General features: G+C 40.4%; 1 protein-coding gene across 1 annotated transcript in view; it reads right to left on the bottom strand.

Annotated features, from left to right (window-relative positions):
* The window catches only part of nrip2 (nuclear receptor interacting protein 2), a 54,399-nt gene extending 42,079 nt beyond the window's left edge, over positions 1–12,320 (bottom strand). Inside the window, exon 1 of the mRNA XM_005934240.3 lies at positions 11,387–12,320. Coding sequence (XP_005934302.1) covers positions 11,387–11,542 — 156 coding nt within the window. The 5' untranslated portion in view covers positions 11,543–12,320. The remainder of the gene's footprint in view (positions 1–11,386) is intronic.
* Positions 12,321–14,211: the final 1,891 nt, after the last annotated feature.

The raw sequence follows: 14,211 nt of genomic DNA, 5'->3' as shown, positions 1-14,211 counted from the left end.
ATGATTAACTGATGAACACTAACGTACCAAGCTGAAAATTCTGCTCACCAGTCAGCAGCTTATATTCACAAAAAACGGATAAATCTGCGATCCATGCAACTCTAACAGACAGAGGGCACTACAGGCAAAAGTAAAGATATTTTTATTTTCAGGATGAACTGTACCTTTAAATAGATGATCGGGGTTTATTGGTTTAAATTGGACACAGTGCTTAGTTTTATTTAAAGTAAAGCTCACTTTTCCACCCTCTATAAGCTCCTTCTGTGCCACCGTTTTACATCCAAGTCCAGTTCTGTAGCTTTTGATCATCCTCAGATGTACCTGGAGACTCCAGATCTCTTGATTAGACAGGCCTACAAACACACACACACACACACACACACACACACACACACACACACACACACTCAGGCTTCTGACTCACTCGTCTGTAAGAGATCAAACCGACAGCTAAGCTGCAGGGTGAGGAATGAGCAAATTGTGCAGCAAAAGTAACACCAATAGGAGATTTCATTTCAAAGCTTAAGTAGTGCAATACTTTAGGAGAAAAGTTTTTTCAAAACTGTGAAATTTGTTCAAAATAGCTGATTTTATAATGTGGAAGTCCTTGATATTATGTACACAACAATCAGGTGTTTTGCATTCAATAAGATGCCACAAATTATTTGTGCCACTCCAAAAATTTCTGTCCACTATAAAGGAGAACATCACAGCCTGATACCTGCAGGTCTGACAGCAGCAGGTGTATCACTCCTGTTTTCTACCTGGAGACAGCAGTCGCCTCATTGTTCTGACACACAACGCAAATCTATCCACAACACTACACACTAACTACACAAGACAACACATTAACTACACTCCAAACACGCTAAACGTCACAAATCTCTCACATCTCGCTCTCTCTCTCTTTTTCTCCTCTCTCTCTCTCTCTCGCCGTCACTCCAAAAACTTCCCCCTCTTCCTAAACAACCAAATGTCATGTCGCCATATCATTTTTTGATTGGTTGACGTGGTGCATTTTTCCACCAACAGGAAAGAGCAGTTTTTTGTTTTGTTTTTTTATTTTTTGGGCATAAGCAGAGAGTGCTTGCTAGCGCTGTCCTTAGACAGTAAACGTGAGGAAACTATTGAGGAAAAACAACGTGTATATATTGTTTATCATGACTCTGGTTTTTGCGTGTCCTATCAACACAATTTGAAAACTGATATAGATATCACCTTGTTGCTTTGTAATCTTAAAGTGGTCGTGTGCCCCTTAGCTCCAGGTGTTGTGCCAAAAAGTGATCGTCGGGCAGAAAGTGATTGCCGTCCGCGGGAGCGCGCGCAGCTGCTTAAAGCTGTAGCGCCCAGATTACTTACAGCTACTTCCCTGCAACTGATATAAAACGCGGTAAGCTGAAGACAGCTTCAACCGTCTATTTATTGAAAAATAGTAACGCGACCGCACCGCATTTTCTTGTTAGTAACAGTAATGGCGTTGTAACGATTAAAATAGTAATTAGTTAGATTACTCGTTACTGAAAAAAGTAACGCCGTTAGTAACACCATTACTTGTAACGCCGTTATGCCCATCACTGCTACTGACAGATACAAATATTTAACATTTCACACACTGTGGACAAAGTAATGGTGAGTATATTTATAACAACTGAATGAACTCTGCTGATAAGGACCATTTCACATGTCTGAATGCTCAGGACAAACGTTTACGTACTAAACAGCCACTTTGTTAAGAACACCTGTTCAACTGCTCATTAATACAAATATCCATCACTTAATGACATGGTGGCAAATCAGTGAATTTAAGCATGCAGACATGACCAAGACAACCTGTTGAAGTTCAAACAGGGCATCAGAATGTGGACAAATATGATTTCGAACATTTCGTGGTTGTGGTTAAATGCTGGGATTACACGCCACAGCCTTTCTGAGTATCATTACTGGCCATGTCCATCCCTTTATGTCCACGGTGGTATCCTCTGACAGCTGCTTCCAGCAGCATCACACACCATGTCACAAAGCTCAAATCATCTCAAACTGAATTTTGGAACATGACAGTGAGCTCACTGTACTCAAATGAACTCCATAATCACTAGATCACATTCTAATAGAGCTCCATTCAACGGGAGATTCACCTCACGCATGTTTCTTGCACCTTGTTCAACTTCTAACCCTAACCTAAATCTGTGTGTGTGTGATTTTTGGCTTTTGAAAATTGTTCTTCTAAAAAAAACATCCTTCTGTCTAACTCGCATTAAAATATTTACAAATCTTATTTCCCATTGTCCAAACTACACTGGGTGTGGTTTATGCTTATGGGTTACCCCTGATTTTTAGGACTAGACTTAGACCTGGTGCTAATCCCATGATGGTTTAGACCTCACAGAGTCTTCTACATTTGTCATGTCTCTCAGGCTGCAGCAGCTTTGGTGAGCACGTGTTGAGTGTGTACAGTGGAAAGCATCGCGGTTACACAGTGGTTACACAATAACTCGCTCTATGCTGAGCTCAGGTGTTGATGTTTCCAGCCCAACACAAACACTCTTCCTCTCCTGTTTACTCTTCTTACATTGTCATATGCCTGCTCAGAGGTTTGTATTGTGTTGCATAAAACGGCCCCACTAAACTGCGCCTCCTCCCTGACTCCACCTCCAGCTGTCTCTTTCCTTCCCCTCCGCCGCTCTTGTGTTCGAGAGGTGGATTTTGCCCTTTTCAAGCTCAATTCTCCCCTGACTCCACAGCCAAACATGGCTGGAGTAATGCTGCTGCTGCTGCTGCTGCTGCTGAAAGTGAAATGACCTCAGGCAAAAGAGCAGCAAAACAAATTCACTCTTACATAACGGGCTCTGCTGTGCTGCTGAATTACTCACTGCACAGGACAGGCCAGCAAGTTCAAATTAACTGGAAGGAGACGATGCTACAGCAAAAAATAAATAAATAAAAGCGAGCTTGTGAACATTTTTTTATTGATTTTAAGTAAGAGGATTGTGTAGCATCATATTTTTTCATTATCATAATTAACCTTCAAATGGCCAAGTTATGACCTCAAGATTAAATAGCTTGCGCAACAACCTTGAAGTAACTGTTTTCTGTATGTATCAGTCTCTCACATTGTTATGGGGGAGTTTTGGTCCACAGTTCTTTACAGTTTTTTGCATTCATGGGCTCATTGCAACACTTCAATTCTTTCATTTTTCAGCCTTTTTGCATATTGGCTGCTGTGTTTGACATCATTGTCCTGTTGCATGACCCACTTTCAGCCAAGCTTTAGCTGTCTCTAAACATCCTACTCCAGTATACTTTGGTATACAGAGCAGTTTATGGTGCCCAGGTGCTGTGGCTGCAGAACAAGCCCAAATCATCACCCCTCTACCCCCGTGCTACACTCTTTGTATGTTGTGTTTCTGCTGAAATGGAGATGTACATTATGGCCAAATGTCTGATCATCTGTTCAAAGTCTTTTGGTTTGTTCAGATGTATTTTTGCAGACATAACCCATGCTACCATGTTTTTTTCCTTGAAACCTTTCCAAACAATTCATACTACTGTGAATGTGAACTCATGAATTTGAACATTTAACATGCTGAGGCCTGTAAAGTCTGAAATGTAGCTCTTGGGGTTTTTTTGCAGTTTCTCTGGCCATTGCAATGTTTGACCTTCAAGTGGATTTGTGGGTCAGACCATGAAACTGTGCACTTGTTGGCTAAAGACTTGTGATTGACAAGTCTATAGCCAGCGAGCATGTTTCCTACCAGAATTTTAGATTTCCAAAGATTTAAAATCGAATGACTGAGCCCATAAACTCTTCAAGAAAGTGTTTACAGAGGCCAAATCATAACGTTGTTTTCCCACAGAAGTGTAAAGGACCAAAAGTCTGGGATGAAATAATGACACAAACCCGACCCATTTTATAATCCTGCACTGCTAAAGTTCCGATGTAATAAATTTCCTGTTTGTTAAAGTCTCAGCTGTTCTGTTTTTTGCTATATGCACACGCAAACTCAAACTTTCTCCTCATAGTCAAAAGCTTATTAGAGGTCTACACGGGTTATATCTTTAACCAACGTTGTCCAATTTTTGGAGCTCAGTTTCAGACACAGGGTGAAAGGACATCATGGAGCAAAGTACAGTATAAATATCTGTGTTTTAAGACAGAGTTATTCAAACAGACCCCCCAAAAAGAAAAGGATGGATCTGTAAAGGGGCATCTGCCTCCTAAATCTTCCCTTTAAACTTTGTAAACGCAGTTGTGCAGCTGTTTATTTTCACCCTATAGACCACAGCTCACTGTGTTTTATCATGTGGGATTTATGCATCATCTATCTGGTAATACTCACAAATCACCAGGAAATGCAACGGTTTCTGTCAGATAATGCAGCACAGACTCAGTGCTGATTGTTTTGTGTCCGAGCCGGGAAAAGCCCTGCAGATGTTGCGATACTTATAATTGTAAAAAAAAAAGAAGAAGAAGAAAAAGAAAGAAGAGCTTCCTACAATTAATTTGTCAAACTACATGTAACATTTCTTTTCTTTTCTGTTTTGTTTAACTGCCGTTAGACTCTTGGTGTAGCAAGAATAATGATAAGTTGTGTGAAATATGTGCATACATTTTTAAAATTATGTAGTCTGTTGGTATACTTTCATGATATTTCTGTATCTTAAGTGTTTCTGCAAAAAATACTTTTTAAATTACACCTGTGCATCCAGGATGCTTAGATTTAGCTTGAAACAGAAGCATGGACAATGAAAACCACCCTGCTTATGATGACGGCATTGTAATTTGCTGTTAAGTGTTAGAAAGCTAACAGTTCATCTTAATTGACATTTACATCTACATTAGCTTCCATCACACATCCCGTAAATATGCTGTAATGTGAGATGACCTATATGGCTGCAGCTTCAAATTCATCCCACAGATATGAGATTGGTATCCACCCACTCGTCTAATGATAAGACACAAAACAACGAGCAGGAATATCCTGAAATTTCATCTCATGAGTAGCTTAAGCATTGCATAATATAGCAGAACCAAGAAAAGCAGGAGGATACGACCAGTGTCGCTCTGTCCAAAATTTTAAAAAAGGACCCCTGAAGGTCAAAAACAAATGTCTAAGAGTCAAAATAGCTTTACAACTCTCAGTGTAGGGAACAGAAGAGGCCACAAGACAATACAGTAGCAAAACGTGCTGCATATTTATTGTTATATTTATACGTGAAATGTGAAGATGTTGGAATAAGTTATGAAATAAATAATAGATTGTTAACTGGTTACTATATACACAGTAAGTTCATGAAAACTTGACAGTGTATAGTGTATAGACAAGTACAATGTTTCTATAATGATGTACAACAAAATAAAAACAGTGTATGCGGCACAAAAAGCTAAATAAATAAAAGACAGCTAAGCTGTGGAATCTTGTTTCAATTTTTTCTGGGTAGAACTAATCAAACTTTCAAGTTATTGTTTCAGACATTTGAGTTTGCAGAACTTTTAAGAACTTGGAACTTGAAATTTTGACTCATGGATGGCAAAAAGGTGTTTTTTAGTGACAGAAACAAACATCCTTTTCTTGATGTAGCGCTGTGGGGTTTATGTTAAGAAATAGCTCCCATATGAAATCTCAAACAAAATAACTGTTTTTCAGATTTCAGTAATTTCAATGATTTCTATCAATCTTCTGACCTAAAAATGTTAATAAAAGCATTTCCACACTGTCATAATATTAATTTAAACAACAGGAACATGGTTAGGGCTACAGGTAATGGCTGTTTTCATATTTCTCTGGGAATTGACTTGTTAGTTTACAAAATGTCTGCAAAAGCTGACACCTTCAAATTATACAAAATAAAAAAATAATTGTGAAAATGAGTAGAAACAGGATTTTTTCATAAATGTTCTGGTATTATCAAAACTATTCTCACTTCATGTTTAAGTCTAAATTTCTAAATTAACGGCACTGTGGCCTTTAGAATTTTTTTTTTTTTTTATTAGAATTTTCCAGAGAAGGAACAACATATATGTTAATTTATTGTTACAATTGTCCTTAAATTAGGTTAAAAATACCAGGATAAAAAGTCTGGAAAATAGAAAAGGCAGACAGCTTTGCAGACAAACAAGCAGATCTGACAGCTGAACCCACATGACCTCATCTTTTTGTCCTCAGAAACACATCATGCCTTCCTTTTAATTTATTTATAGTGCGTTCATTCGGAGCCTGAGTGAGTACACGGCTGACTGCGGGGAGGATGTACAGGCACGGTGGAGGACTGCTGGCAATTTCAGCTCCCTCCTCAGTTTTCCTGGAGCTACTCTCACATCAGAAATCACTTAGATGTCATGCTAATTGCAGCGTGGTCCCCCCTGGCCATGTCTGTGCTACAGATTGCATTTCGGATAAGTGTTGAGATGAGCTTGGTTCTGTCTTTAAGGAGAAGATAATTGGTATTGTGATAAGAGTGTTTTCAGGCCCCTGCAGATGTGGAATCACAGGCTGCAAATGGATAACTTGCTCATTAAATTCTAATAGTGTTTTATTGAGTTTTTGTTTTTCTGATTTTATCTTTTATAATGTTCAGATGCATGCTTGTAATGGACTCTTTTCAGCTGCCAAAGAGGCTCTGGAACAATGAGCCTAGAAGCTCAGTGAAGCGCAGCGAGGCTTTGACCTGAATGCTAATGTCAGCATGTTCACAATGACAAAGTTAATATGTCAATGTTTGCTGTGTTCATCATCCTAGTTTACATCACAAATACTTGGTGATGTGGAGGGAAAAAAATCATGCTCTTTAGTTAATATTTAATCTATATGATGAAGACAGCATTTATGAGGAACTCAGGATCTGGCTTTTTATAAGCAGATGAATTACTGTGGCCAAAGTGGCCACATGAATGTGAAAAACAGCTCACACAGCAACGGACCCCAATTTTGCCATTTTTGTTACAAAAACAAAACAGTAACATTTCGAGTGGGTCATCTAACAATCAGAAGGTTGGTGGTTCGAACCATCAGTCCACTATCTTTGATGTGCAGAGTGTGCGTGAATGTTAGGCCAAGTGTTACGCAGAGAAACAAGCACCTGTGTGAATGAGCCGAACCAGAAACCCAGTTAATACACGTGTACGGAAAAGCTTGTCACTGCTATAGTTTCAAAGGAATCATAGCTGATGTTGGATTAAAAATATTGAACTATTGCAGCATGACATTTGTGTTTACATCACTGTGGTGGGGCGCGGTTTGCGGTGCTGCTGCAGGTGCGATTGACCCACCTGAGCGGCATCTGCAATCACGCCTCGCCGGCTTAAAAGTTTAGAGTTTTTGGCGAATGTGGTTGTTGTTATGTTGAGCTGGCAGCGGGAAAGCTGCAGCTCTGTGTGTGTGTGTGTGTGTGTGTGTGTGTGTATGTATGGCAACCGGTAAAATAAAGATGATCAAAATGCCACTGAGTCTGCCGTGTATGTTTACAATCACTATCAGAGAAATATACACTTCTCTTTGTTATATTTGTTACTGCTTCTATGAAGAAGTCATCTTTGAGCTGACTATTAAACTTGAGTTCCTCTATGACCGCTCTCTTCACTTCTTTTTGGACTATGTCGACCACCTGGCAACCTCTAGTTGCAAGGGAAAATCTGAATTTCCTGACCATTAAGTGAGTGGTTGCTGGCTGGCTGATACACGGTGCCACACTGAAAACCACCTTGTGATTACTTTGGTCACTAAAAGATTTCCGCAATCATCTGTCGTTTGCATGGGAGACGGCTGCGTTTCTGGTTTGCATCAAACCTTTTCAGGTTTTACTACCTCGTGGTGGCTACTAGTTAGCAAGTGTTTGCATGCTCATCTTCACGTCTTCTATGCAGACTACAGGGAACTTTTTAGGAACCAAAGCAATCACAAGGAGGTTTTTGGTGCAGCACGCTCTTTGTGACCAATTTCACCCAGCAAACACTCATTGATTGATTAGAAAAAACTATTTAATTACTATATCATTTTTTATGCTTTTTCTTAGCAATTGGAAATTGTTGTGAAGTTGCCAACCAGTCTCTGAACTTGTGTGGCTGAGGCCTAGGCAGCAGTCGTGCAGGATATATGATAAGGACAGGAAGAAGACCTTTTTATACATCTGTAAATAAAAGAGGAGTTTCATTACAGAAGTCTACATAGAAGTGCTTTAAGCTTGCTTTCTATTTTAAATATAGCTGTAGTTGCAAAATATCTTATGTTCATATAGACATCTGCTGGTGAACACTTGATTAGTTTATGGGCTCAGTCACTCATTTTTTGGATCATAATGAATAATATATTTAGTCCACTTTGTAAATTTTGGTTATTCTAAATTTAAGAAATGAGAATTATCCATTCATTGTCACATCTGCCACTCATTACTACATCTGGGAAAAAAAAGTTTATCTTGAGGCTTTAAAATGGGACCTTATAGACCACCACAGTATCTACAAACAGAGGTGATGATGCACACAGATTAGTCATCTGAGATCATACTATTAGTCATATGGTCCTGACACAGAATAAAATAAGTTGGAAACATGTCCAGCTGTCTTTAAGAGAGTTTTAGACCATCTGGGTGATTATATTTTGTAAAATCTAAAACATCTTGGATGGCTTTTTTCGCTTTTGAAGGCCTGGTTGGAGGGTTAAAGGTGGAATTGGTTCTAGGTTAGAGTTTGGGATTTAAATGTGTGGTTAAGAAGATTGGGAATGCATTGATGTAAATAAATATCCTCAAAAAGCCAAATTAACAAGACTCTGTCTGTATGTGTGCAGCACGCTCTACAAACAAAGTGGAGCAGGCAGCAGCCAGTGTAACAAAGAGCAATGTTTAGCCAAAATATGAGCACCGTTTATGCAAATTAACTCAAACTTAACTATGCACTTACTCTAGTCCTTAGCTAAATATCCGCCAGGTTTGAAGCGAATCGGATCAACAGTTTTTGAGCTAGCTGAAGAAAAGCTAAATGTTAGTTAATAAATAAAATCACAGCATGCGTCCTTCCAGTATTTGTTATTGTAATTCATTGAAATGATGTGTATTTCTCAGACACTGGATGAAGAAAGAAAGAAGGTCAGTGGAAACACATCTACATCACTGGATTGTAATGAAGCAGCTCAGTGGAGACAGAGGAGAAGGGGGGAGGAATGTTTTTCTAGCAGCAAATGTTGGTATTAAAATCTGGCAGACGTAAATGCATCGCAGCGTGACATCCGCAGATCACAGAGCGCTGCCAGAGCTGCTTTCCTGTGCCAGCATGACTGTGCTCAGGTTCTCAGAGAGCTCTGGGGAATCTGTGAAGCTGCCACCATCAAACCAGAACTGTGTCAGAGGAGAGCTTGAGTAATAAATTGCTGAGATTATTACAGGGAGTTCCTCCAGAGTGTACATAACAACTTCAGTTTAGTGAGGTTTCTGGGGGAAGAGGAAGTGAGCAGGTCAGACTTGCCCTACTTTACTTGCAAGGCTGTCTTTCATCCTGTATGTCAACCCTTAAAGTGTGTGTCTGTTTCCAAGTGTGCACTAACTTCAGTCTCTATTTGAGAGGCCTGCTCGGTGAACTGTAAACTCCTTTGACAAGACGTTCCCCTCTCTGTATGCAGAGTGCACGACTGTGAATGTTTTATGAATCTTTATTTTAGAGGTTACACTTAATGTCCATGCAGTAACAAGAGGATTTGCAGCTTTTCTCCATTTTATATTGTTATAAAGTGGTTTTGGAGGCTGGTCTGATATTATAGAAAAGGATGTAATTTTGGACTCAGGGATGGAAATTTAACTTTTTTCACAGTTAATCCAAATAATTAATCAACAGTGGAGAGAATAATGGCTGTCAAAGTGGCAGAGAAGTGATTAGCTCCATCGGGTCTTAAGAAACACTGCTGCATACGTTAAAAATGTTAAATGCAGGCTTTAGTGTTTGCAGAGCGAACAAAACGTGACCAAGGTGGCATACAAAGCCTGTAAATAAAAGATGGACATTACGACCATGCCAAGACCGACTGGCCATGGACTCCAAATTGCAAAGCCTCAGTGAAGTATTGTTTTGAGTATTGTGTTTCACAGCCAGAAGATACTATATTTGGAAAAGAGTGTGGAGTGCTAGCATGGGTGCAGTCGTCAGAATACTAAAATTACATTCACCAAAACTCAAGCCCAAGTTTCTTAGACAGGTTATACCTCACTGCAAGCTATTATATTATTTAGATAATTCAATTAGGGATCCTCCGGAAGGCACAAAACATGTGCATGTTTGATTCAGGATGACTGGATGAATCCATCCTGTATCTACAATGGTAAACTATATCTGATGTTTTCTGGCTGTTACTTTTTTGTCATTTAATTCTGATAAGTTAGAGTCCAGTTACAGTGCAGTTAAGGTGGTACCTAAAAATTAAAGCAGCAAAATTATCTTTGTTTTTTCCAGTAAAACCTCTTACTGTCATTTCATTTGGCTGTGAAATCACTGCGGTCAGAGAGCCTCACTGTCTTACATGGTGAGTGTAGCTGTACGTTCTACTTGACAGCAAACTCGATATCCATCCATCGTCTTCCATTGTGAGGCAGGAGGCTAAGCAGCCACACTTTCCACTTCCTACTGGGAGATCCTGAGGTGTTCCCAGGACAGACGAGACATATAATCTCTCCGGCGCATTCTGATTCTACCCTGGGGTTTTCTTCCCAGTTGTGCATGCCCAGAAAACCTCCAAAGGGAGGAATCCTTCCTCTAACCAGATGCACCAACCACCTCAACTGGCTACTTAACATAAAGGAGCGGGGACCTTATTCCGAGTTCCTCACTGTACCCCTAAGACTAAACAGAGCTGGGGGAGTCTCTCACCCCCAACCACGATGGAGCGTTCCACCGTTTCCCATCAGGGAACCAGACCAGGGGGGTAGTTTAAGCCAATTTTTTGCTTGCTGTCCAATTTTTTTGTGCAAAGCAAGGAATAGCCTGGCAACCTTCAAACGATTTCTTTATTTCACCAGCTCTATCTACAACATCCTTAAACTTCCACTGACTCTTTCAGCTCTTGGGTGTCTCAGCACACCCTTCTACACCATATAGTGTTGTTGGTACAGCCATCGTAGGCCTGTAGGTTTGTTTCCAGCCAATGAAATGCCATTAAATTACACAACAATCATTGGCCATAATCGACAAGGGAAACTGTATTCAAGTCGAACACAGAACACAAATAACATAATCACATTACATCACAAAATCCCAACTGTTGCAGCTCAGTCAAAGTGTGGGTTAGGTCATCAGCAGGTTATGGCAAATTAATCTGCTCACTGCAGACCTTTGACAGCTGCCAAGCACCTGCATGCACATCACCACCTCTCCAATTGAGTTTAGACACTCATGCAGCTCACTCACCAAGTCTTTAGATGTACCCAGTCTCTTCAGACCATCCAGGGGCAGGAGGTCAGCAGAGTCCTTGTGTGTGAACTGGGTGGCCTGCTTCAGACGCCTCTGCTGGTGCAGGATGGCTTTATCCCGGATTGCTATCTCTCCTTTTTTCGCCTCGCTCATTGTCTCAGGCTATTAAAACCAGTTCTTTCTGATGCTGTGCACGGGAGCACGGAGACTGTATCCTCACAGCGGCAGCAGAAGAGGAGAAACCCCTCCAAAGAACATAAAGCTCTTGTCCTCTTTAAGGTCCTCAGCAGCAGAATAAACCTCTAAACGTTGCCTCTGTTGCTCTCTCTGAAATGCTGCTGTATAGTCCTGAGCATGTATTTCTCCCAGGAGCTATTGTCCTGCTCCTCTCATGTGCATCTTTCCTCACAGCGTCAAGATCTGCTGAGTCTCTCACAGAGGCTGCGAGGCTGTGTGGAAGGTGTGACAGAGTCTGTGTAAGTGTTTCCTCCCCTCAGAGCTGTCTGTCCTTGTACCGCTCTCTCTCTCTCACATATACATCTCTGCCTTTGGTAGTGCTTCTCTCTCTCTCTCCTCTCAGCCTTCCTCTTTCCCTCACCCCCAAACACTGAGCATATTTTCCCAGCTGACTCTTTGTACATCAGACCTCACCGCTCCCCTGCTAATCTGTAACCACATTCTTAACCATCACAGTAAGCATTTCTCTGCCTCGTCTAGTCTTTTAAACTGGCACAGCCACCCACACGCACAGTCTGTCACTCCTGTGTGTTGCTTCTGAGCCCGACACAGTTTGCAGCATCAGTCCCCTGCTGTGTAGGTGCAAGAGCTCGCTGTGGTCCGACCCCAAACAGGGGATCAATCTGCACCACCAATGGCAACAATTGATTTCCTTCCCGTCTGAATTAAAGAATCCATTTTCTCCTTTCCATCCATCCACACCACCAAAAGCTATAAATATGCCGTTCATCATGACCTCTACGCGATGACACATTTTTATACAGCAGTGGTGATTTGGCCTGGAGGTGTGGAGGGTTTCCTTGAAGTGTAGTATGACTGCTCATTTATCAGTCACAGCGCTTAATGAGTGTATCCTTGCAGATATAATATATATATATATATATATATATATATATGTATATATATATATATATATGTATATATATATGTATATATGTATATATATATAAAGACTGCTTTTTAAAGTGTATAATTTTCATCTGGCAGAGGGAGTCCTTGTGAAGGTGAAGTGGAAAATACTGCCGAGGTATTTGATGTTTGTGTGCTGCCACCTGCTGGTTGAGTTTTTCTGCCCAACGTGCATCTTTTCTATCAGTAAAGAAAGGTTTTGAAACCCCTAAATCATAAAACACGTAAGCCCTTCCACGTTATCTCTGGGTCAATTACAATGGCAATGCAAGACAAGCGCTGAGGCACAACCAGCCATTATTGAAAAGAATCTGTTTTTTTTCCTTTGTACTGTACATGTCCTGTGTTACAGTTGGACAACTTAGCGAAGAACCAATATTAATTTTGTATCTTAAGTCACAGCAGATGAACAGTAACTGAAAGTCATGTCCTTAAGCAAAATGAAAAAATAGATCAAAGACCTGACAATGAAATTAGAGTTGCATCTGACCCTTCAAGTGATTATCTACTGTTCACTGAAGCATCATCAGAAATGGCCTCGGTGGAAGGGTGGCTGCCGGGAGAAATGTCTGAGGTATAATTGGTTCAAATCATCATCACTATGTACAGATGAGGTTAGGAGAGAGGTAACAATGAGTTTTTAGAGCCATCTGTAAAACATTAAGGCTCTGTCATGGTTTGGAGATGCATTTCAGCTGGTGGTGTTGGGGATCTTGTCAAGATTGATGGAATTACACAGAAAAGTACCAACAGTGTTTGCACCACCAAATAAAACCATCGGGAAAGGTTTTGAGTGGTGCTGGCTTCATTTTTCAGCATGACAATGATCTAAAGCACGCTGTCAATACATTTAAAGCATACCTGGAAAGAGAAACACACATTGGAGCACTATCAGTCTTAAACTAGCCTCCCCAGAGCGCGGACCTCAACGTTATAAAGCAGTGTGGGATTACCTAAAGGCAGCCGACATAGGAAGAGTTTTGAATGTCTTTCAAGAAGCCAGGAGATTTATACTGAAAAGCTATTGAAATAATTTAAAAGTTGCCAAGAAAGTTCAGGCTGTGCTGAAGAATATACCAAATATTAACTTTCTAGTTTGTTAGAATTGTAGAAACACTGTTGAATTAATTGAAAAAGCCAAAATAGGTGACTTGTGATAGTAGACATACTAGTAAAGGTGAGCTAAAAATGATCTTTCTGTTGATTTGAGGTTTAATATTTCACAAATGGGTAAACAAATTAATATAAGATGGAAATAATATCACAGAAACCCTTAATTCATGGACCATGAATGAAGCCTCAAATCAGGAGCAAATGCACTTGCAGGCCAGGCATTTGTGCCAACTTTTCCTGGGAAGGAATGGAGCAGGGTGACCCTCAGAGGCAGGACTTTCTCCGGGGTCATGTTCCCGGAAAGTGGAAAAGATATTTTGGTAGGATGTCACATCATAGATTATCAGAGTTAAAAACAGTCAGTCCTTTCTGCTGGTTGAAAATAAGCTACTTTTGGCTGTTCCCTAGTCACAATGGGTCACCACAGCGGGTAGCTCAGCATGTCTGAATTTTATAGCCAGATGAGGGATTTGTGTCTCTGGCTGAAATGGAACCAGTGAATGTGCAAACCACACTCTCCGTTGTTTTTGTGTGTGTGTGTGTGTGTGTGTGTGTGTGTGTGT

This window comes from Haplochromis burtoni, unplaced genomic scaffold (assembly GCF_018398535.1).
Source record: "Haplochromis burtoni strain Fernald_Lab_line unplaced genomic scaffold, NCSU_Asbu1 Contig_184, whole genome shotgun sequence".
NCBI lineage: Eukaryota > Metazoa > Chordata > Actinopteri > Cichliformes > Cichlidae > Haplochromis > Haplochromis burtoni.
The sequence above is the reverse complement of the archived record's forward strand: the minus strand, read 5'-3'. Positions and strand labels throughout refer to the sequence as shown.